General features: G+C 42.6%; 1 protein-coding gene across 2 annotated transcripts; it reads right to left on the reverse strand.

Moving 5' to 3' along the window:
• On the reverse strand, window positions 1–25,176 carry Casr (calcium sensing receptor). Of its 2 annotated transcripts, none has more exons than XM_027936118.2 (6): window positions 24,992–25,176; window positions 22,200–22,506; window positions 17,368–18,252; window positions 7,915–8,145; window positions 3,122–3,245; window positions 1–1,523 (listed from the first exon to the last, which is right to left on the reverse strand). In XM_027936118.2, exons 1-6 carry the CDS (start codon window positions 25,174–25,176, stop codon window positions 1–3), a joined length of 3,255 nt encoding a protein of 1,084 aa, XP_027791919.2. The 2 variants fall into 2 exon arrangements, with proteins under 2 accessions (XP_027791919.2, XP_027791918.2); XM_027936117.2 differs by having other exon boundaries at window positions 3,122–3,266; window positions 7,906–8,145.

Here is a 25,176-nt window from a genome sequence, read left to right on the forward strand (position 1 = left end):
CTAGGAATGCAGTATGTTTTCCGTGACCGTGCTGCCTCCCCCGCTGATGACGAAGCTCCGGGAACTGGACACAACAAGTGCTGGGGACATCTCTTCCGGATCCTCCATCTCTGGCTGGTGGGCCCCGGCCATGGGCCCTTGCAGGCCTGTTTCCTGGGTGGTCAGGTCTGAGTCTGTCTCCCCACACTGCAGCGGGAGCAGTGCCTGGTGTCTGGTCAGGGCATCGCTGCTTCTCTGGGCCTCCAGGGAGTTTTGATGCGTGGAATTCCTGTGAGCCATGGCGTTCTTCTGAGGTTCGTCAAAGCTCAGGGAGAAGGTGACGGTGCCACTGCCGAAGATGACCTTCTGCTTGCATCTGGGCTGCTGCTGCGATTGCTGCTGCTGTGGCTGGAGGGTCAAGGGCTGCTGCTGCTGCTGCTGCTGCTGCTGCTCTTGTTGGGTCAGGGCCAGCGGCTGCTGCTGCTTCTGCCTCTCGGGCTGCGGGAAGGGGTCTTCGCTGTTGCTCTTGCTGCTGATGGAGGAGGAGGGGAGGGATCCCGTAGAGCCCCCGAGGCTGTTGGACCGCTTTCGGGAGACATTGCTGCGGCGCAACGTGGCCCGGGCTGCCACCTTGAAAGCGTGCGCAGCGGTGCTGCAGCGCACCTCTTCGATGGTGTTCCGGGAGGGCTTGAAGAGGATGATGTAGACCTTGTTGAAGAAGATGCAGGCCAGCAAGCCGAAGCTGGCTGCCAGGATGGCGATCACCTCCACGGCAGAGACAAACTTGCCGTAGGTGCTGGCATAGGCTGGAATGAAGGAGATCCAGACGATGAAGAAGATGAGCATGCTGAAGGTAATGAACTTGGCTTCGTTGAAGTTCTCCGGCAGCTTCCGGGACTTGAATGCGAAGAAGAAGCAGATGGCAGCCAGGAGACAGGTGTAGCCAATCAGGAAGCCCAGCGCCATGAGCGAGCCCTCATGGCACGTGATGAAGATGATCTCATCCTCCAGCTCGTGGTTGCGGTAGCTGGAGGGGGGCGCCGTGTAGAGCCAGATCACACAGATGACGATCTGCATGAAGGTGCAGAGGAAAACCAGCAGGAACTGCAGGTTGAGCCCCCACCACTTGCGGTGGAAGCTGGTGGGGATCTTGGCTTCAAAAACCAGGAGGACGCGGTTGGTTTTCACCAGGATGCACGAGATGCAGAGCACGAAGCTGATGCCAAAAGCCGGCTGGCGCAGGCGGCACGTCCAGTCCTGGGGCTCTCCGATGAAGAACAGGGAGCTGGAGAAGCAGCAGAGCAGGGAGAAGAGGAGGAGGTAGGAGAGCTCTCGGTTGGTGGCCTTCACGATGGGCGTGTTGCGGAACTTGATGAAGACACCCAGCACGAAGGCTGTCAGGAAAATGCCCAGCACCGCAAAGAGGGTGAGCGCGATCCCAAAGGGCTCAGTCCACGACAGAAACTCAATCTCCTTGGCGATGCAGGAAGTGTGGTTCTCGTTGGACCAGAAGTCATCCGGGCACTTGATACAGGCACTGGCATCTGTAAAATGTCCCAGTGGGTGGTTAGCTACCAAGTGGCATAGACCAACATCTGTGAGTATGTATATGTGGCCGTGAGAGCACACAGGTTATTTGATTTGGTCACTGTATACTTTCTTTCTTGATAAAACCATTGTGATTTTTACACTATCAAAAACTATGTACCAGCCAGGCACAGTGGCCCATGGCTATAATCCCAGAGACTGGGGAGGCAGAGGCAGGAGGATTGCAAGTTTTAGGCTAGCCTCAGAAACTTAGCAAGACCCTGTTTCAAAATAAAAAAAATAAAAATTAAAAGAACTGAGGATGTAACTCAGTGGTAAAGTTTAATCGCCAGTACTATCCAATCAGCCACAAAAATCCTAAAGCAGAACAAAAAACTATGAACCTTTGACTGCTCTGTTAGTTGTTTTGCTTTTCCTTTGTGTGTGTGTGTGTGTGGGGGGGCACTTGTTTCTTTTCATGCTGTCTGCTTATGGTTTGGAGTAGAGATGGCCCTGCATGCCAAAGGTCTAGCATGGTCCATCAGCTGTGCACAGTGCAACTCAATTCAGCCTGATTTATTTATTTTTAAAATAAATTTTATTGTGCACACTTGAGGTATGAAACATGATGTTGTGGGATATGTACAGACAGTAAAATGATGACTATGATGAAGTAGATTAACACATCTATGAACTCACATTCATCTTGGTTTATTTTGCATATGTGTATGGACTCTTTAGACATGCCAGAGCAGACATTCTTTTAGATCAGGGCAGAACATTCTATGAATATGGCCTGTGTTTCCCTCTCTCCATCCACATCCATGGATTTCCAATGAGGGGACTGCAGATTTATTCAAGCAATAAAGATTTGCTAAATCTTGATATGTGTCAGGTAGTGTGCAGTTTGGGGCAGTGAAGGGAGCATGGATTTTGTAGTTAGAGATCTGGATGGGATCCTGGCCAGGCCATTTACCAGCTCATCAACCTCTCTGAGCCTCAGTTTCTTCATCTGTACTATGAAACTAATGATAAGCCCATTTTTTTTTGTGTTGAGGATTGAATAATAACAGTAATAACAGTGTAGTTAATATTTATAAAGTGCTTTTAATATGCTAATCAAAGATGTATTTAGCAAACATTTACCTAGAACTTGCATGTGCCTTACCAATATTAATCTGTTTAATTCTCCAGACTCTATAAGACAGGCTTAATTGTTACCCCCACTTTAAGAGAACTTGAGGCACAGGAAAAACATAAAGAAGACAAATACAGCACCAGGCACCAGTGGCAACTTGTCATGGCCAATTAACTCTGGAGCCTGGAGCAGATGGTGCTTTCTATTTTAGGGTACTGAATTCCAAGAAAAGGGAAGAATGTTGGAGTACAGTTTCAAAGTGAGTGAAAGACATGTCACAGACGTATTTGACAGTTCCTATGGAATTAAAAGAACATCTGAGGTTCCTTTTCTCTTCCCCCTCTGCCAAGCACAGTGTAACACTGAAAAACTGTGCTAAGCACCATCTCCACCCAGCTCTTCCATGGGCTTTGCTGACTCCAGGCCCCTGAAGTGGATGGAGCCCTTCACGGTCTCCACGAGGGGCTGTGCCTTTACCTGTCTCATCGCTGTACTCCCCGTCCGCACACTCCACACACTCAAAGCAGCAGGTGGGCTCCCCCTCAATGATCCCTTTCCTGGTCCCTGCCAGGCAGTCTCTGCTGCAGTTGGAGAAGGGCACCTGGAGGGTAGAGAGCACAAACTGAGTGGCTATAACAGTGGGGTCAGGGGGTCAGTCCCACAGCTCCTTGGACACATGCAAGGGGGGAGGAGTTTGGGCCCAAGGACCAGTATAGCAGACTTCTGGTCCTTTCCAGGCAGAGGTAGGTCCAGGGGTCCTTGGTTCCGTTAGCTGTGAAAGGGAGTGATTCCTGTTTCTTCTCCAGGGATAAAAAAGCTTGAGACAAACTAAAAGATAACAAGGATAGTGACTTACACACAGAGGCTTTGTCACAAGGTTGAGGGATACAGAGACAAGGGGAAATTTGTTTGAAAGTGAGACTCTGAACTTTGCAGTGTCTTACAATTCTGCTTCTTTCCAGGGTGATTTCTGAGATCCTTGCTACAGTTCAGTGCGGCAATCAGGACAGGCATGGAAGAATCCAAAGTAAGTGGATCAGAGAGCTGTCTCAGGCAACTAACTAACCAACAGAAAGCTGCAGGGCTCCATTACTTTCAGATAATGATGATGGATTTTGTTTTATTATATTTTCTTAATGGACTTCAGGTACACAGTATTTGATTAGTGAACCATGATCCTTGCTTTCTTCCATCATGACTGGTTTATGTTTGGCTTACTTTTAGTTAGGCATTTTTAATGTCTACTGTCCAAAGCAAAAGCCAGAAAGGGGACAATAACCTACATCTAACTCTGCTTCTCTCTGCCCTTTGCTCCTGCATCTGCTGTACGTTAATTCCCAAGAGGACATCAGCATCCTGTGTCCATTATAGGCAAACAAAAAATCAAACTTGTAAGGAAGAGATCAATCTAATTTTATACAAACTATCAGAGAATGGAAAAAAAATAAAGGAACATTTTCTAATTTATTCTTGTAAAGCAAATATAATAATCCTGGAAACAAAACCAGATAAGAACAGTAGGAAAAAAATTGCAGGTGCATCTCACACATTGATTATTTTAGATTGTCTTTGGAAGCAGAATGTGAGTTGAGGATTTGTGTACAAGTGATTTATAAAAAGAAGTCCTTCCACTGGAAACAGGCAAGAATGGGGGATGTAGGATGTAGAAGGGGTGGAGGATGAGCCAAGTCCCTCAGAAAGTAGCTTGTGCTCTAAGAGGGGCCCCTGGACGGTGGGCTCTGCCTCAGATGGTCCTGACATGAGGAGGGGCTAGGGCTTCATACTTCCACACTATTGACTGGTTTAGGCTCATTGTTGGGAACTGTAAATTCTCAAGATTTTTCTGCTGCTCTGAGTCTGTGGGCAAAGTTGCTCCATTAACCTGCAGCAGAGTCTGCTGAAAAAGAGTCGTGCATTCAGGTTATGGGAATTAAAAGCATTCAGGATTTTTGGTGCACACAAATGTAAGCAATCATTTATTTTGTTAATGTAATAAGCTACAGTTATGAAATTTGTAGTATTTGGCTAACATTATATTCCTGTACATTTCATTACCAACTCTACTGGATCATTATATATTATATATTTCGTGCACTGCTGCTCTAAGTTTGCTGAGATTTTATTACGATATGAGCATTTATAGTTAGTAAGATTGCATCTTATTCAACAAGATTGGCCTATCATTGTCTTTGCTTATACTGTTCTTGTTGGTTTGGGGCCTTGAGATAATATTAGCCTAATGAAATGAGTTTAGTAGCTTTCTGTTTTGATTTATGTTAGACTGTGAGTTCCAAAATCTCCAAATAACAAAATGACTCCATAAAGTTGAAGTGCATTTCTCTCTTACATAAGTGTCTAGGGTTGTGGTCCAGAATAACAGGGCACTCACAGTGTTGGAGACCCAGACTCTTTCTGCCTTGTTTTTCTGTTACACTAGGCACTTGCCTCATGTTCCTTGATGGTGGCAGGGTGTAAGATGGTTCTAGGAGGCAAGATAGAGGAAAGGATGCAGAAGAGAGCAAAGGACACTTGCAAGCAGTTTCTCAAAGAAGGTTCCCAGAAGCCAAGGCACAACACTGCCACTTAGATCCCATTCCACAGCCACACTTAGAAAAAAAGGAAGCTGGAAAATACCATCTTTATTCTGGGCAGTCATGAGTCCCAGAGTTCTATGATTAAAGAAAGAGGGAAGTGCAGAAATCAGGGGCCCCTAGCAGCCTTTTTAGCCACGCCTCTTTTCTGTTCTTCATGTGGTTAATGAACAGTCTGAAGGTCACACTGTGACCCTATTGGAAAGCTGAATTCATACCCAGGTCAGTTGTCAAAGTCTACACTTTTCACCATAATAAACCCTGTTTTATACTAGTTAAGGATTAGAAGAATGTCGCCTCTGAGTCCTCTTATTTCATCCTACAACATCTGTCAGTCAAAGAGAAATCTTATCACCATAAGAGTAGGCAGAAATGGCCACTGGAAAGATCCATTGTTCAAAAAGCCATCCAGGATCTCTAGGTCTCCCCAAAGACTTATTAAAGATACCTGTCCAGTTCTGGCCAAGAAAGCTCATCTGACCTCCAAGCCCCAAATGAAGATGTCTATTTTAATTCTTATTTGTTGCAGCAAAGCAAGGGAAGAATAATTGACAGAAGAGTGTAGAGGACAGAGCACCTAGGCCCTAGGGTCTAGTTCTGGTCCTTATACTCTCCATTGGGCCTGGGAAGTCACCTTTGCATAACTGAACCTCAGTGTCATCAACTTCAAATTGAAGGATTGGAGATAAGGGTCTTTAAAGACTTAACTCTACAGTGCTACATTTGTAAATAAATTGAGAGCATTTTTTTTAAGATATGATACTGGAGGGCTGGAGGACTGGAGGAGTAGCTCAGTGGTAGCAATGATTCGCATGGCCGAGGCCCTGGATTTGACCCCTAGCACTACAAACAAACAAACAAAACATAACAAAAAAACCAAAGGAAGAAATGATAATGCTATATAAATATGACTTTGTATGTATATAGCATAATTCAGTTTAAACTATGCTTCTACATCATTGATCCCTTGATCTCAATAACAAATTTGTAAGATATATAAGGAAGTTATTAATATGTAATTTATAGTTAAATATACATAGCACTTTTTGGTCATTCCCACCAAAATTTTCAGAAAAGAGAGAGTAGATTAGACTCTAAGATTTGTTGGGTGCGTGTTATATGTTAGCTTTGAGGTATTGTTTCTATTAGAGTTACTTTATAATTCTAGCAACTATTCAGGAACATAAATGACTGAATGTGTGAGGATTCCCTGTGTTATTCATTCACTAATGTTTAAGCCCATGACGCACATAGTTTGGTCAGGAACATTAAGATTATAGAGAACTATACAGGAAATAGCTTTCATGCAAGAAGGGAAATGAGACAGGCACCAATTAGAGATAATCAATTACATGCATTAATGTGAATGAAAGAATAACCCAACAGGGTGAACAGGTAATGGTACAATAAGTTTAGACTTCAGTCAGTTGAAATGTGTGACAAGGTAGACAAGGGCATAATTAGTGGGCAGAGGATTATAACCTCTGGAATCCCAAATTCCCATCTGGAAAAGGTCAAGACATGTTTGTAATTGATATCCACCCTCTCGAGTAGAAACTAACAAAGACCTGCACACTGTGGGTGGGATTCACTGTCTATAGGACACTGTCACATGTGAACCCCTCCTATGCATTGGGAAACAGTGAAATTGCAGCATCTAATCAGACATCTGTCAACCTAAGAAGCATCTGGCAACAAGATGAAGTTGAGTCTTTGGTCATATTATAAGAAGTGAACCAAGGATGGCAGCAAAAAGGTAAATGCAAAGAGAAACACAGTGGCTCTCAGCCAGGTGTCCTAGGAGAGTTAAAGAGGGTGCCCGCCCAGGGTCTGGTTCCTGCAGAGAAGATGGTTCTTAGCATCCTGCTACATTCGAGGCTACAGCCAGCAAACAAGGGTCACCACTTCAGTACATCACACTCTGGTTATTGATCAGGTTTCTAGATGCAGTGACATGCAGGACAGGGAGGCCTGACTATAGTCACAGGCATCCTTCTCTTTGTCACAGGTCTCTTATAGTAGGAGAATAAATGGTTATTTTGACTTATGGGTCAGTACTAAGCTATTTGGAGGACAGAAAACCACCTCTGTGTGAACTGTCAATGGTGATAACAGCAAATGCCTCATCCTGAAGCATCCAGCTTTGTCTTGGGCTTGACTGTCTCAGTGGCAGATGCTGGTAGTTAGGGTAGGAGGTAAATCTTTGCTACATGCAAGATTGTCCCACTTATGCTGAAGAGCATGCCTGGACCCCAAGTGCTGAAGGCCTTTCATACTTCTTGGTCATTGTGACAGTCTAAAAAGCAACCCTTTCCACTCTCAGACTTATCTCCCCTATCCAGGATAAGCAGGATTTCCCCTTTGGTCCCAGTTGAGAGCCACTGACTTGAAAGATGTTTATGTTTGCTTAAATATTTTGCTTTGGTTGGGGAAAGTTTTATGCAGGGAGACTTTATTACTAGCCAGGGAGTCATATCTATACAAAATAAAATTGTTTGAATATAGTAAGAAGGCACAGGACTCAGGTTCTGAGGCTTCTCTTGGAGTTCACAGGAGCCCTAGACACGTGGAGTTAGTGAGTTATAGAAAGGGCTCAATTCTGGAAGTCCAGGGGTGAAGCCCAAGGACAGTTTCCTGCCCACAATGGTGGCCCCTGGTGTTCTGATGGACAGCACGCACCTCCCTGGAGAACCCACTCCACAGAATCTTCTCCTCGTTGATGAAGAGTCTTTCTCCCTTCTTGGCGTAGACATTATAATGCCCAACTTCCTTAAACACGATGGAGCCATCCTCTGGGGAGAGGTGCCAGTTGATGATGGAATAGTTCCCTACCAGGTCACCGCACTCGTCGAAAGTCACCTGCTCCCCCATGTTGTTGGTAAAGTTCAGATGCCGTAGGTGCTTCAGGACCTAAAGAATAACAGAGCTGAATGAATATGAGCCTCAGGGGTGCCACATTTGGTTATGTAAGTTGTGTACTCAAGAAGGACAGTAAACTATGTCATTCCAACAAAATGGAATGGACATGACTTAAGGAAGAGGTGAATTTTTCTAATGTTCCTTGAGGTACCTGTACATGCCAGCAGCAGCCATGGGCAGAAAACTCTCCCCCTCCCTCCCTTCCTCCATTCCTACCAACCTACCTACCTACCTACCTACCAGGACTTGAACTCAGAGGTGCTTAACCACTGGGTCACATCCCCAGCCTTTTATTTTATTTTTAAATTTTGAGACAGGGTCTTGCTTAGTTGCTTAGGATTTCGCTAAGTTGCTGAGGCTGGCTTTGAACTTGTGATCCTCCTGCCTTAGCTGCCCTAGCCACTGGGATTATAGGTGAGCACCATTGCACCCAGAAAGAAATACCTTCTTGAAGATCAGAAGGAGAAAAGGATACATCTCATCTGGCCATATCTCAAAGGACATATTTAAAGCTTCTGAAGGTGCATCATCACCCTGAGGTATCCTGGGAGGGGCAGGATTTGTAGCCAGAGACCCTTCCTTGCATCATCTGAGATGAGCACTGGGAAAGGAGAGGAGGGATGCCTAAGGGCTCCAACTCTGTGCACGCTCTTTTGCTATGGTTTTGTTTCTGTAGAAGAGTCTTGCTGCCCAAAGTCACAGAGTGGGTGGAAGAAAGCAAGAAATGAGGCTGTAGGGGGGAGCCCTGGCCATCACTATTGACCATCATGGCAGATACCTGAATTTATATACTTTTAAAAAATGGGTTACAAAGTCTTTGCAGAAAAAGTCATTATAATGATTATTAACATATGCTAATCATTTTAAATACTTGACATTTTACTATATTTGAGGCAAGATTCTAAGTAATTTGTATTTGTTATTTAATATACTTTTCACAACAAATACTATGATTATCCTCATTTTATTCATGGGGAAACTGAGGCACAGAAAATTTAAGTAGTTGTCCAGGATCACAAGCCTGTGTTCTTAATTGCTCTACTGTATAGCAGCATTAGTGGGCTCCTGGCCCTGTTCTGCTGTGGCTGTGATATAGGTCAGGAGGCAGTGGACACCAAGCTGCTTATCTTTCATGCAAAACCTGACCTGTGTCACTGTGGTATGAAGTGAGTGGAAGACAAGGTCTAGGCCATGATGTAGGGGCGCTCAATTCTGCTGCACCTCAGGAGTCTATCATTCTCCCCCTCTGAGCCCATTTCCTCAGCTGTGTAATGAGACCCCAGCCCAGCACCTGTTATTCACTGTCGCCTGATGGGTGTGACAAACCATGACAAACCTAGCCAGAGCCTCAGGAACACCCTGCATGTGCCACTCCACTCCAGAGATGATGATGATGACGTCTCTTCTTCTTCTCCTTCTCCTTCTTCTTCTTCATTTTTTTATTTGTAGATGGGCACAATATTTATTTATTTTTATGGGGTGCTGAGGATTGAACCCAGGGCCTCGCACGTGCTAGATGAGCGCTCTACCGCTGAGCCACGACCCCAGCCCAACACTACTTCTTAACAATTTATTTCTACATTGACTATTTTTAACTAAACATTTATTTGTAGTAAGGAAGGCTAGAGAAAAGGAGTCATCTGAATTTGTACATCAGCAGCTCAAAGAAGTGTTTGGGGGCAGAGTCGGTGGGAGGAGCCTGTGTGCTCGCAGGCACAGCCCTGGCCACCTCACTGGACTGCTGTTTGTGGTTACTTCAGTGTCCTCACTGCCCCCCTGGCTGTCCTGACTTTTGTTCCAGGTCTGTTGGGAGGAGACTTTCTCACTCCTTGTCCCCTTGTTTCTTCATTTAGAGCTACAGAGCCATTCTCAGAAAAGATGGAGGATGAATCCCACAAAGGTCTTGTTATTCATGTTCTCCCTCTGGTCATCAGTCTTACTTCTGCCTTAATTTTTACTGAGTCCTTAAAACACTCTGCAGAGAGGAAGAGTCCCACACATGCCCCTTTCTTAGCCCTCCATCTCTCCTTCCTTTTCCTCCTTGCACTTTGATTGTGCTGACCTCCTTCCGAACTTGTGTGTACATCCCTTTCTCTACTCCTACATGTCTGTGTCTGGCCACATCCTTCCTCCCTTCAGGGAAACATGTGGCTCTCTGCTCTTTAATGCTGTCCCCTGCGGCAACTCTCAAAGCCTCACTCCTTCCACCTACTCTGGGTCCTTTCTGATAGGGCCCATCCATTCTTCTCCAAGCCATAATAATGCTCTTCTCATTTCCTGATGGGGACCTTCCACGACTCAGATGAAATATGCTTTAAAGTTTTCCAGGTGGTCCCCAAGCCCTCCATACTTGGGTCTCATATACCTTTGATGTCTTTATGCTCATCATGCATTTCCACTGTCCCTTCCACATGCCATGCTAACTCTGTCTTCACTCTGATGTGTGTGAAGGGAGATGAGAAGAGTGGAGAGGCAGGGAACTACCTCTTATTTACACATCCCATGTGCCAGCACTGGACTAATGCTTCATATACACTCTCTCCGTTATTCTTCACAATTCAATAGGCACCAGCCTCAGAGATGATGAGACTGAGGCAAAGAAAGCTCAAGAAACTTGCAGAAGTCATGCAGCTAGTAAGGCTAGAGCTGGGATTTAGATTTAGCAGGGATTTCTACCTTCAATAGAAATTGCTCAGTGTCCATGACAAAGATTTGTCAGAGGTCAGTAATATTTTCCCATTAACATTTAAAAAAGCATCACTCCTACTTGACGGAACAGACATATATGTGAGGGTTTATTTTAGGTTTTAACTTCATAGGATTAAGGAATACCTATAAATCTGGTAAAGCGTTCTTAAGGAGTGTGAAGGTGTTTCCAGAGGAGGTTTGTGGGTGAGTCTGAGTGGACAAGGTGGGAGAATCCACCCTCTTAAGAGTGAGTGGGCACCATACAATCTGTGGGGTCGCAGGGGAACAAACACAGAGGTGAGTTGGTGTTTCTCCCCAAGAGAGCACATACACTCACCTCCTGCCTTGGAGTCCCAGGCTCTCTGGCCTCTGGACCCCAGGATTTACACCCCAGCAGCATCTTTTCCATGTTCTCAGGCTTTCTGCTTCAAGCTGAGAGGGACACCCTCAGCTTCCCTGGTTCTGAGGCCTGAAGTATTGGACTGAACCATGCTCCCAGAATCCCAGGGTCCTCAGCCTACAAACTACCTGTCATAGGATTCCTCAGCTGCCATAATTACATGAGCTTGTTCCTAAAAAGTTCCCTGTCATATATTTATACACATATCCTGTTGGTTCTGTTCCTCTGGAGAACCCCCTCTAATACCATATATAATAGTAAAAGCTTGAGTAGTTAGCATAGATTTTTTTCTTCCTGTTCAGGTTTCTTGGTTCTTAACATGCCAGGCAACAGGTTGTCTCTCTCGTTTTTACTGTCTACTAGTCTCTCTGATGGAACTCTCCAGACATTGGGGTAGGTGAAGGGAGGGGAGCTGGAACAATATTATTTCATAATTAGACGATTATCTATTACATTGGTCATATTAGACAGATGACTCAAAAAAACCTCTGGTTATAAGCTTTCTGCATTTCTGTTGGCTTAGAACGGATTGCCACCATATTTCTAACTTGAAAGAAGAAACCAATTAAAATCATTTTCTTAAAGATTCCAAGTTTGCACGAAGAAACCCATTGTACATACAAGACTGGACTTGTATACCATAGGGTTTCAGCTTGACTGACTGCAGCCATCTTGTGTCATAACTGCCATGATTGTTCCAAAGAAACCCTGATCTGTTTTTCCCACATAGTTTCCCAGCTATTATAAGCAGACAAACCATTAGAGTGGTATGAAGAGCTTTAAAACCTGGACCTTGGCACTGTCAATGCCAGGAATGTGTTTAATGTCTTTGACATTAGCTTGAGATAAACCAGGTACATTCCAGCTTGGATGAGGTCACTTTTGTCCTGACCACTATATAAATGCCCTCCTCTGGATCCAAATTGTAGGGACCCACTGGTCTCACTACCATCTAAGACTATGCTTCTGTCAGTAACTCCCCAGTAAAATGCACTCTGTGCAATCTTGGATCTGCCTGTCTCTTTCTTCAGTTCTACCACACATTTAAACCAGTTCTTAAAAACTAGGACCAGCGTTTTCTATTTCTGGATACTGTTGGAATCAATCAACCAAATATTTATACAATATCCACTGTGTGTTCTGAACCATGCTGCAGAAATAGAATACATTGTCATCCAGTCCTCAGCAAGTTCATATGTGGATTAAGGTGATAAAATATAAGATAAATGTTTAATGAAACAGCAAGATAAAACATGGTTAAGGGCTAAGTACAGAGAAAGTCAGAGAGAATAGAGATTCAACAGAGCTGAAATGGCCAACATGGACTTGAAGCATGGTAGGGATTTGCACTGGCAAAGGTAGGGGGAAGTAGGGTGTTAAAAACAGGGGAACAAGCATAGGCAAAGGTATCATTTCAGGAATAAACATGACATGTAATGGGGGCAGCAGAGACCAGTTTCTCTAAAACTGCATATGTGGTGGAGAATAAGGGGAAATATAGTAGAGAAGTAAAGAGAGGCCAAGGCAAAAAGTCTAGATTTCACGTCAAAATAGCATGGGGTCAGAGAATAAAAAGTGTTGATGAGAACATCTAGAAGCAGTCTAGAAACTGCTGGTGGGGATTTAAACATGTAGCCACTTTGGAAAAATGTCTTACAGTTTCTCAAAAACTAGAATACAGAGTAACTATTCAACTCAATTTCACCCTTATGAATGTACTAAGCAGAAATCAAAATATGTGTCCATACAAACACTTGTACACCAATGTTCATGGCAACATTATTTATAATAACCCAAAGTGAAACAATCCAAATGTCTACCAATTGGATGAATGAACAGATGAAAAGACATTAAACGGGATACTATTTGGCATGCATCCAAAGTACAGATGCATGCTACAATATTGATGAGCCTTCAAAATACAGTATTAGGCTACAGGAGTCACAAAAGACCATAGGTTGTACCATTTCATTTATGTAAAGTGTTCAGAGATGTCCATAAGGTGGATTAGTGATTATTTAGAGAAGGAAGTATGGGAGGGGACACTAGGGAGTGATAAAGGTCTGAGGTTTCTTTATGATGTGATTCTAAAGGGGGCTGTAGTCATGGTTGCACAACTGTATGAATATGTAAAAACATGGAATTTAATAATTTAAATGAGTAAATTATATGGCATCTAAATTATATTTCAATAAAGCTGTTTTTTTTAAAGGAGGTATGGAAAGGTAATTTAGAAAATTGAAATATGACTTCTTTGGGGGAGCTCATATTCAGCAGTAGGCAGGGACTGATAACAAGGTTGACTCTCAGATACTTGCCACTGAGAGGTGACAAAGGACACATGGCAAGTCTAGTTTTAGAGTGCAGTGGGGAGATAAAGGACAGGCAGAAGCCAAAAGGTAGAAATGCAGACATCTCATCCAGAAAAGGAAGCCCCTTGGGACTTGTGTGACTGGATCTGGCTTTGCATAATGTTTTACATTTTCTTCCTTATTGCAGATCCTAACCTGAGGTACTGCAGTGTTCATCCTCATAGCAGGTATGTAAATAAAATCACATGACTATAAAATATGTGGTAGTCAAAATTTATGCCTCATCCATTGGAAACCAATGATTTGTTTATTAAGTCCTGTCCTTATGTCATTCCTATAAGTATCTTTAATATTTTTTCAATATGTTGACTTGCAAGCTTTATATTTAAGCACTTTATTTACTGCAGAATATTTTGCCTTTAATTCACATAACAGGGAAGATGGAGAGGAAAATCATTTTATCCTTAAGAACAATGATAGAGACTCTTTAAGTTGGTCATTACTGACCCAAGACAAAAATCAATGTAAATTAAAAAATAAGTTAGATATTCCCCTCAGAGGAACCATTCTTTTGCTTTTACAACTTTAGAAGAAGGAACTGATAATAGTTCTATTAAAAAAGAAACATAAATGTTTACCTGAGATCATAATTCAAAATAATATACTTCAAAGTTATTTGATTTGTGGGATAATATGGGAAAAAATGAATAAATGAAGGAAGAGAAAGGAAACAAAAGACCGGAAGGCTCATAACCAACCTAAATACCGAGAAAGACACAGATCTGAAAGAAGAGGGAATACACAAGGCATGCACATGACTAGAAGGTCACATCCTCTTGTATGTGGTCATATTCCCATCTTGTGGCCTCTGAGGGTATTTCCTCTAAAGGATTTCAAAGTGGAACTGTATGTCTCATGAGCATAAATGAGATCACCTATTTGCACACACTCTAAGCATCAACTGAACATAGCCGAAGACAGGAGACTAGAAATCCACCACTGTAGAAGTCTAAGCTGGGTATGAAAACAGAACAAAATGATGAATAAAGAATGACCAGAGAGAATATGTGTGGGAGTCTGATTTGAAAAGACTTCCAGAAAAATTAAAAAAAAGTTTGTGGTGGACAACACTGGTGGAGACAGAAAGTGATGACCCTCCAGGTGTGCCTGTGACTTAAGCAAAAATGCTATGCCAAAAACCAATGAGAAGATGTGTCCAAAATGGATAAATGGTTTGTAGGGAGATGCCAGGCAGGTTGGCTGCTGAGGGAAGATTTGAGAGAAGGCAGGTGCAGGATTATAGGCTGAGATATTTAGGTTAGATTGTGCAGGTGACAGGTTTCCATCAAGATCTTAATGATGACAGTGTACTGCTGGTCCATCTGATGAACAGAGACATGGCTGAGGTCTTAAAATCTGGAATGCCCACCTAATAACTTGGGTTACTGCGGCCCAAAGGAGACCTACAGCAAGCACACAGGACCCTGGGACCAATGCCCGGATATTATTCTTCCCTAGAGCTCTGATCCCATTTTTCTATTCATCTCTTCTTCTGTGTGAATTGTATCAGAGCATGTCTGAGCCAGAATACATGTTTATCTGGACAAGGATCAGGTGAGTTGTCTGTTTTGGCATTTAAGTTTCATCTGCATTGCTTCTATTTCCTCTTCCTTTTGGTAACAGCATCCAAATTTCCTTTTTGGGATCCACTCTGCCCTTACTCTTGCTCAGTCTCTGTAGTTTGAGAGGACTCAGCATCAGGAATGGATTTGTGTCCCAGGAGTGGTTAGTCAACATGATTTCTGGGGCTTTCAAAGGAGGTGCTGGGAAGTAAGGAGATCCTTAGTGGCAAGGGGTTTTAGCTCAGAGCTGCTGCAGAGGCTGAAAACAGCTAGCTCTGGAGACAAAGGAACAAAGAGATGGAGATGAAGCAGTTAGCAGTACCTGCCTGGAATGCTTCTGAGATTTTCAGCAACAGGAACCCCTACACTTCCTCTTTTTTTTTTTTTTTTCTATGTGTGTGTATGTTTTGCTCAAGCCAGTTTGGTCTAGTTTTCTATTACAACTGAAAGTTCTAATCTTGACTACAGCCAAACTCCCTTGTTTTTTGTTTTCTTTTTGTTTTTTGTTTTCTCATAGGCCTAAGTTCTGGCCTTGCCCATCTGAATCTTACTTCTTATCTGGGAGAAGAGTCATTGAAAGGCCATTCCCCACTGGAAGCCTCCTTTCCCTTCCATTCCACCCTGCTCTTGCAGTCTTTCCAAGAGCTGGGGTCGTCCTTCTATGGGACATGGAAATTAAGAATGGAAAGACAATAGTATTCACCAGCCAGAGATTGTCCCTTTACCCTCCTACTTTCAACGCCACGCCTTAGCATCATGGTTCTGAAAGTCATTTTAATCTTTGACCTTCATTCGAGCTCCTGTATCTACTGGAGTAGAAGTTCAGAGCAGGGAAGGAAACTTTGAGGTTAAAAACTTTGGCCAGCAATGATGTTTGAGAGATTTTTCTACACAAGAAGAGCTGAGCACTTGCAGGTCTTGGTGCACTCTATCAGCTGAGATAGTCACTCCTTATCACCACGTGGGAATCTCTTCATCCATGGACATAAGTTGTCTACTCCTTGTTCCTTGGTACCTTTCCTGAAGGGTCTGTGATGGCTGCGTTCTGTTTACAAAGCTGTTCAGGTTATCATTTTTTTTTATTGCTTAATTAGGAGCAGGGTTTATCATATTACTATGATAATCACACCTCTGTTTAGAGCTTGAAAGTTTACAAATTATTTCATATACATCATCTCATTTCATTTTTTGAGGAATCATGGATGGAAAGTAGGCCAGACCCTAGGTGCATTTTATAAAAGGAAGAGGCTGTGACTTAGAGTAGAGTCTTGTCTAAGATCATACAGCTCAAAAATAGGGTGCTGGATGGAGCTGAAATTGGGGGCTGGGTCATTCAACTCAAATTAAGGAAACTTCACCCTACCCACAGTTATGCACTCTCTCTGATGGGTTAGTTTGGAACTGAGGAAAATACACAAGGGAGTGTAAAACAGAATCTGATTGAAAGAACAAGGTTCATATGAAAGATATGAGCAGCTAGTAGGATATATCAGACTAGACTATTTTCTTCAGATGTTCTACTAAATGAAAAACATATTGTCTTTCCTATGTATAATTAAAAAATGCAAAAACAAGTCTAAACTATAAGTGTAGGAACTAGGCTTAAGTTCTGATATCTACCTGTAACTAGGTTCTGATATCTATCTGTAACTACTTCAGTGTTTCTTTTTGAAACGTTCACTATCTAATCTATTTAAAAAGAGTTTTCTGTGTCTTGTGCATGCTTATGTGGCTGGAGGGTGGTCCAGCACAGGCTGTAATAGATGGCCAAAGTTGTGTCTGAACACATAAAGCTCATTTTACAGCTCTTACAATATGTAATGTAACAGGATGTAACAGGCATTCAGCGAATCCTGGTAAAGGAGCAGAATCTTTAATTTAGGCATTACAAAAAAACACTCCACACAGTACTAAATCTGGTTGAAAACTTTTAGGGGCCATACTTTAGGCATTCTGTATCAATGGACTAATGAAGAGTTGAAGTCATGGCTTCAAATAGTTAACCAAGTTAATCACTACCAATTTTGCAAAAGTCAGTTGCTCAGACATCTGAAAAGACACTTTGAATCCAAAGCACCCTCCAGTAGCCTCTTTTAGATATTGATTTCTGAAGTAACTGCTGCCTTTCTTCCTGGATCAGCACGGTTCTGCTTTATTATACAGCAAACTGCTCTGTGAGTGAAGGACTTACCTGCCAAGCCTCAACCTTCTTGATGTCTGCACAGGAACCATTGGTGAAGAGCCCTCTCCCTGGTAAGCAGGTGTATATATCTTGCAGGGCATGAGCAATGGAGTAGACAGCTAAGTACACATTGTAGGATATTCGAAGGTGTGTGTAATCCATGTAAGGCGTCTCCACACTGCTGATGTTCTCATCTCCTGTGCAGAGGGGTCGGAAAGCAGTGGAGCTGTTGCTTAACCTGCTGCCACCCTCCTCATGACCTCTCAGGAAGGTGTCCACGGGTAAAGGTCCTTTAGCACCTTCTTGGAGGTGGCAGTTAAATGTTTCTTCCCAAAACTCCTTGGCAAAACCATTGTGAACCGACTTCCTGGGGTGGACTTTCTGCAGGAATTCCCGGAACCCTGGGATCTGCCCAGCCTTCAGAGCAAATCCGATGGTGCCTCCCACCACGTGGAAGTACTCAGGCATGGCGATCAAGGAGGAGCTGGCCCAGGCTTCGCTGGCCAGCCAGATCCTGCCTGTGATGTTGCGCCGGACGATCTCCTTGATGAGGGGCTCTAGGTCTGGGCCGCTGGAGAAGACGACAATGACCTTGGCTGTGGAATTCTGGATCACCTCCACCACCTGCTGGATCTCTTCCTCATCAGAGTACTGGGAGATGAGCTCGCTGAAGTCGATGCAGATGTCCCTCTCCTCAGCTTCTTCTCGGAACTTCTCGATCCCTGGCCGGCCATAGTCATCATCAGCTGCAATCGTGCCCACCCAGTTCCAGCGGAAATACTCGATTATGTCTGCCATAGCGGTGGCCTGGTGTTCATCATTGGGGATGGTCCGGAGGAAGGACTTGAACTGATTCTTGTTGCTGAGGAGTCTGCTGGAGGAGGCGTAGCTGACCTGGAAAAGAACCAAGAACTCAGAATGAATGAGGGAGTGGGTTGAGGTGCTAGCTGAGCCTCAAGGCTGACTCGGGGGTGGTTTTTTGAGTACACTTTAATCTTGCTATTCACTGTGGACAGGATAAAAGGGTGAGAAAAACCAGAATCCGTTCCACTCCAGTGTGATCACCCAAGCACCTGTGAGTCCATCCAGGAGCTTCCTGATTCCTAGTGGGTGATTCTTCACAGTGCTACCTGCAAAAATAGGTCCAGTCATAGAATCAATCCAACAATAATAAGGATGCACTTTTCTTTTTTTTGCAGGGGGATGGGTAGTGGGGATTGAACCCAGGGGTGATTTACTACCACTCTACCATCCCCAGTCATTTTTATTCATTAATTTTGTTTTGAGACAGGGTCTTGATGAAGTTGCTAAGACTGGCCTCCAACTTGCAACTCTCCAGCCTCAGACTCCAGAGTTGCTGGGGTAATAGGAGTGTGCTACCACAGCCAGCCTGTGCTAATATTTTCAAAGAGAGTCTCTCTGCACTATTTCATATTTCTTCTAACCTCCTCTCTGTGTTCCTCCCTGGTTATAACATACCCATGTACCCACATCTTCTGATCTGAACACTATAGCTTCCTCCCACTGTGAGGACTACTTTGTCCACAACCCACCTCTGGAAGAATCAGGTTTCCTCTGGGTTACAAGTGAAGGCTCTTTTGAGTAGCTCTAGGTGGTTCCTTTTTTCTATTCTGCCCAGTTTTTCTCTTCCTATCCTCCAGCTATTTCCCCTCCTCCCTCCTCTTACCCCCTGCCCCAAGTATTTTAGATAAAAGTAGCCACAACTGCAATAATTTATAAAAACTATTTGTTTTTTGGGTTTGATTAATTAGGCTAATTAAGCTCAGTCCCCATGTATCACAGTAACAATGATGAGCACCCTTAAGTGGCATCAGGAGAGACTCTTTCCCTCTCCTGGTTATCACTGGTTCCATTGGCTTCCAGAGCCCTTTCGTTCGCTCCGTTGCAGGTGATGGGGAAGCCCACTGGCAGGCTTCTGATGTGAGTCTCCACAACCGATAGAGGCTGAAAAGGACCCTGGAGGAGCTCCCCACTCTCTAAGATAGAAGCAGTTCTGCATCTGAACATGGGCATACACCACCAAGGAGTTCAGAAAGTCTTGCCTTTGATGTGAAGAGGTCACGAAGTATCCAAGTACTGTTAGCCAGCACAGGGCTCCTCAGCTTCCCCCCACCCCCATATCATAGCATAGAAGGTGAGGTAAATAGAAGAGACTGATTGACCCTGCTGGAGATGCTCTGACCCCACGGCTTCTCCTAGCCACCTCAAAGTTTGAGAAGGGCCACATCTTTGACAGGCAGTTAGGGAGTTCCACATCATTGGCCCATTTCTTCTGAACAATGAAACATTTTTATCCTTAATGGAATTTCTTCTAGGAGACTATCTTCTAAGATAGTGTTGATATCTCTTGTTCTCTGATTTTATAGGGAGTTTTAAAACTTCCTATTTAAGAAAATAAGTTGAGAAAGCCTTTTTAATATTTCCCATCAATTAAAACAATTATTTTCTATGTTCAATGTTTTTATATAAAAGTTTCCAATATGTTTCTTTTTTAAATCAATGAATAGTTTTGACTTTGAAAACATAAATAGGGTTGATCTAAAAAAGAACCAGACCAACTTTCCTAAAGGGCAAGTATGATTTTTCTGATAAGAGCTTTGAATTCAGAAGCTATAATGTGAAATCAATATTTTTTTTTTTCTTTTGTCAGAATAAGCCCTTTCTATGGTACCACAGAAATTCACGAGGTAGGTGATTTAGATGGCATTGTTTTCGAGAGCTCTGTTTGCAGACTCAAATGACAGGCTTCTAAATTTAGTTTGCAAATCTCAAACTTACCACTTTGTAAGTTCATCCATTATTGCTTGCCTCTTGATTTTCTTTTGGAAAATGGACCCAAAAGGGTATTCAAAGGATACAAATTAAAAATCAAAATATTCCTCAAGGATGTGTTCTCTTTGAGAAAGTATTTATAATATTTGACTTTGCTATTCCCCCACAAGGGGAAAAAAAAACCCTTAAAAACACATAGAACTTTTCTCCCAAGAGGGAATTTCATGAATGATTCAAAAAACTGTTGCAACCATAATCTCTTCTAGCTGTTCTGCTTGCTCCATCCACTTGGTGGCGTGACAGGCATAAGAAATACTAAGGGGCGGCTGACTCCACTCTGCCGCAGAGGTTCCTGGTCCCACTGTAGACTGGAATCAGCTGGGAGCTTTGGAAACTCCAGGTGTCAGGTTGTGTTTCAGCTCAATTAAACCACATCTAGGGGTGGACCCAGCTAAGCAACACCAAGTCACAGACTTGGCAGAGAACCCCCTTGGTAGAAAACCTTATACTGGTTTGATTGACAACAAGTACAAATTTCTCAGTTCTCTTATAATTCAAATCCAACTTCTCCTTATCTTTCATTTAAACAAAGTGGGATCAGAGCCCTTCCCTTCAAGTTCTTTCTTTATTTGACGGCAGTTACATCTTGTTCTGGGTGACAACTTATTTAACCATGTGTTTAAATTAATGCTGAATAGTGTGTCAATAGTATTAATGCTGAATATTTATGCCCAACACATTTACAAATGTGGACTTTGTCAGACTGTTTTGGCACAAAAGTTACAAAGCCAGGGCTTCCCCTTGGGGAACACCTTTAATTCCCTGAAGTAAGGATTTGGTAAATATGACAAGGCTTTCTGTCATGTCAGATGCGTATAAAGGTATAATAGCTATCGCCACAGAAGCAGAGTCCTCCAGCAGAGAAATATGAATTTATCAAAGGTACATTTAAAATACAAATTTTAAATATGAAACATTGGAAAGATAAATTTAAAGTGTGATTTATAATTTGATGTAAAATTTCATATGAAGGGTATATCATAATTGAAGTGATTCTTACAAACATTTAGGTTGTTTCCAACTTTTCATTATTTTAAAGTGATGTCATAGATCTATAGATTTATAGGTTTGCTCTATAGTTTTATGGAGGGGGAATCAGGTAATAAGATGATATTTAGAGTTTGCTCTTACTTTTTTGAGGGTGGACAATGTAACTTTGAAGAAATGTTTATTAAAGTGTTTGTTTCAGTGAACTGTTAGTATTCAAAAATGTAACCATATGGGGCTGAGGATGTGGCTCAGTGGTAGAGCACTTGCCTAGCATGTGTGAGACACTGGGTTCCATTCTCAGCACCACATATAAATAAATAAACAAAATAAAGCTATTTAAAAAAATGCAACCATGTGTCCACCGAGGTTGAATTCCTGCAGGGAATTGCACAGGGAATAGCAGTTGTTCATATAAGATCCATAAATATTTGTTGAATGATTAGAATGGTATCCATATCTGACATGTGCAAAACAATAATTAAATTTCTGTTTTGTGAGAAAATATGCTATGCTTCCCTCTGAATGAAACTTTCAACCAAAGAGTAGAGAAGTAGAGACTTGGAGGGAACAGGACCAGGGACAGATGTTTTAGGTTTGAAAGTTGAGATATACATTGTATAGACTTGTTCCTTTTAGTAAAAAAGAACAGAAGAAAGGTCATGTACTAAAAAAAATGGACTTGAAAATAAATAATTGAACACTGAAAAAAAAAAACAAACAAACAAACCCCAAATTGCATACTTACAAGGTACTTTTAAAATAATTTTGGAAGAGTAATGAAGGTTGACATTAGGGTCTCTAAAGTCCCCAATGGTCATGATACAGCACCCTGAATGATTGCAGATTTTTTTTTTTTGGTCAATGTTAAGCTAGTCTCTGGTAGGAAAATAGCTAACTGTAGGAAAATAGCTAACTGTATAGACGCTGTTAGAGCATCTCCTCTGTACGCCCTCTTCTCTTGCCTCTGCCCCTAGTTCCATCTAAGAAGGTGTCAGTACCTGGGGAATGTAGAAGAGCCCCAGCAGATTGGCCACCGCTGTGGAGACGCCTGAGCCAGTTGCTCCCACCACAGCAATAGTCGAAGGGATGTGCTCCGAGCAGTTGCAAAACTCATCGAGGTTCAAAGAATCGATTTTGTTCTGGGCGACAAAACTCAGGGTGGCCTCTAAGGCCTTAGAAACGGTATTGCAAGTGTCGAATATCCTGTAACCCAGAGTCATGTTGGGAAGAAGGGCGGGGCTGCTGTTGATCTCCTCTATGGCAAATATCATAGCTTGTAACCAGCGAAACCCACGGAAATTGTACCTGGAAGAAAGAAATGGAAGAAAATGAGAGGATTTCTGTCCACCTGTGTTAGCATAAGGACTGGGCAGAGCTGGGTTTGAATCACGGCTCTGTTAGGCTTTGGTATTGTGCTCTTTGAGACTCAAGGTCCTCTCTGTAAAATGGGGAAGACACTTGTCCCTTGGTGGTTGTGAAGATGATGATGTGAGATAATTTGGTAAAAATCTCAGAATGGCACTTCCCACAGAGTTAGGAGAAATAATGGTAAAAATTGTATTAGTAGTCCATTGAACAATACATATCTGCTTCCTCTAGCAAAGAATTTGTAGTAGTTAATGTGAGGTACTTTGATAAAAGTAAATACATAGACTTGGTCAGGGTGTGGTGGCATATACCTGTAATCCTAGTTCTTGAGAGGCTGAGACAGAATTATGAGCTTGAGACCAGCCTCAGCATCTTAGAGAAACCTGTCTCAAAATAGCATTAAATAAAGGGCTAGGTTGGGGTGGGTAGCTCACTGAAAGTGCTTGCCTAGCATGCATGAGGCCCTAGAACTGCTCCCCCCCCCCCCCCAAAAAAAAAAGAGAGAGAGAGATAAGAGAGTAACACATAGATTTAAAAAGATAAAGGACCAGGGAAAATATAAATAGATTAGAATATTAATATGTGGGAATCTAAAAATAAGCTCAGTTTTGCAGAGTCACCAATTTAGACTGTGCTGTTCTTGGAGATCAAAGGGCAAGGAGAGATGACGGCACTTTTTGTAAACAAACAGCTAACATATAAAGGCTATAGAGAAACGGTGATCCTTCTGGGTGGTGAACGATGAGCTTTAATATTATGCACTTTTGACTTATTTATATTGTCTATTAAAAAATGTGTGTGCGCTACTTTTCAAAGAAGATTATTTTAAGTAAAAATTAACCATTACAAAGAGAAATAGGGTTGGTGACACAGCTTTCACTGTCCCTGGACTAGGTTCAGAGTTAGGGCTGATTGATGTGCTGACACAGTGCACCAAGTTCAAAGAAAAAGCCTCAAAACATGGCAGCTTCTCCCTTTATATAGTGGGTTTCATGACTCAACTCAGTGACTGGAGAAATCTAATCCACAGTAGCCCACTTTAGCATTCAGGCTCCCAAAGTTCATGGTCTGACTTTTAACGTGACATTTTCTCTTTGTCCCTTTCTTTATGTTTCCTTCATTTATTTGTTCAATTAATTTGTTTTAAATCTGCCAAATTATTAAGAGATATTAAAAAATTTTGTTATAGAAAAACAGTGCTATCATTTATTAATGTACTTTAAAAATATATGACTTCAGGGCAAGCTTCTTGCTTAACCTTAGGTCTGTCCATTAGTGGCAAATGGACCATCTGTCCACATGGGTCATGTAACGGAAACAATCAACATCAGTGAAATTCTGCACTGAGTTTTTCTGCATTTAAAACAAAAATGTGAAAACATTATTTAATATACTAATTCTCATTAGAGCATGAACAAAAATCCAGTTTTGCTGGTTTTCATTTTAATTTTCCAGCTATCAAGAAGATCAGGAGAAGGGCTGAATCCCTTCCAGAAGTTGCAGTCTCAGAGAGGAAGTGCTGCTGTCTCCGAGAAGCTGGGTCAAAGCTTGGAGCAAGGTCATGGGGCCTGATGGACCAATTAAGGAGGTGATACATGCAGTCTCATTTACTCTGCAGAGTCAGACCCTACTGCTAAGAGTTGCCTACTGCTGAATAACATGTTCCAGAATGGTCAGGATAAATTAGGGAGTATCAGATGGAGGGAACTGGAATGATGAGGGGTCTAGAAATTATGTCACAGGAGAATTAATGAACAAACTGAGGGTATTTGATCTGGAGAAGAAAAGATTTGATGGGACATATTTGCTGTCTTCAAATGGCAGGGAGTCTGCAGAGAGTTGGATGTATTCTGCACTGCTCCATCTGAGGTAGCAGGAGTAGGGTGTGGGCCAAGAGTGGGTGGGATGGGGGTGGAGGTGGAGTTTGTCTGCTAATGAGAAAGACTTTCTAGTAGGAATTGTTCCAAAATGCATTTTGAAGGTGCCTGGGCCTTGCTGAGTACTAAAGTTTATTTCAACTCTGAATTCCTTTATGAAAATAATAACAACAACAAAAAGAGCCGAGGCAGCCCACACTCAGGTCTTACTGACCAATTGGGGCATGTAGGGTCAGTGGGGAATTTAGGTCTTCCATTAAGCGACACTGTCATCAAGTGGTGTCACCAGGTGAACCTTATGACCTAGTTACCAAATTACTGGGCTTTAACAGGCTATCGGTTTTTCTACTCAATATACTTGACATTTTTATCTTTAGCAAAAAAAAAAAAAAACTTTAGAGATTAAAAAGGGAGAGGCCAACAGGCTTTCGCAAGATAACCAGAGAAAATAGAGACTCAAGTTTCAGAAAGTTATTTTGAGTCTGGTGCAGCTCAGTTCTTCTCCAACCACCCAGAAAGGGACCCAGATTTGTCTCCTTGCTTACCTGATACATTCCACGGACTCTGGCCTTGATTTCAAATCTTGATCTTTGGCTGCTACTCCAAAATGAATAGGGAAGAGTCCCCCGAGGATAATGTCCCCTTTCTTTTGGGCTCTCTGGTCGGGCCCATAGGCAGAGGAGTACCAGGCAAATGCCAAGAGGACCAAACAGCAGCTATGTGGCACCAT

Source organism: Marmota flaviventris, chromosome 8 (genome assembly GCF_047511675.1).
Source record: "Marmota flaviventris isolate mMarFla1 chromosome 8, mMarFla1.hap1, whole genome shotgun sequence".
Taxonomy (NCBI): Eukaryota; Metazoa; Chordata; class Mammalia; order Rodentia; family Sciuridae; genus Marmota; species Marmota flaviventris.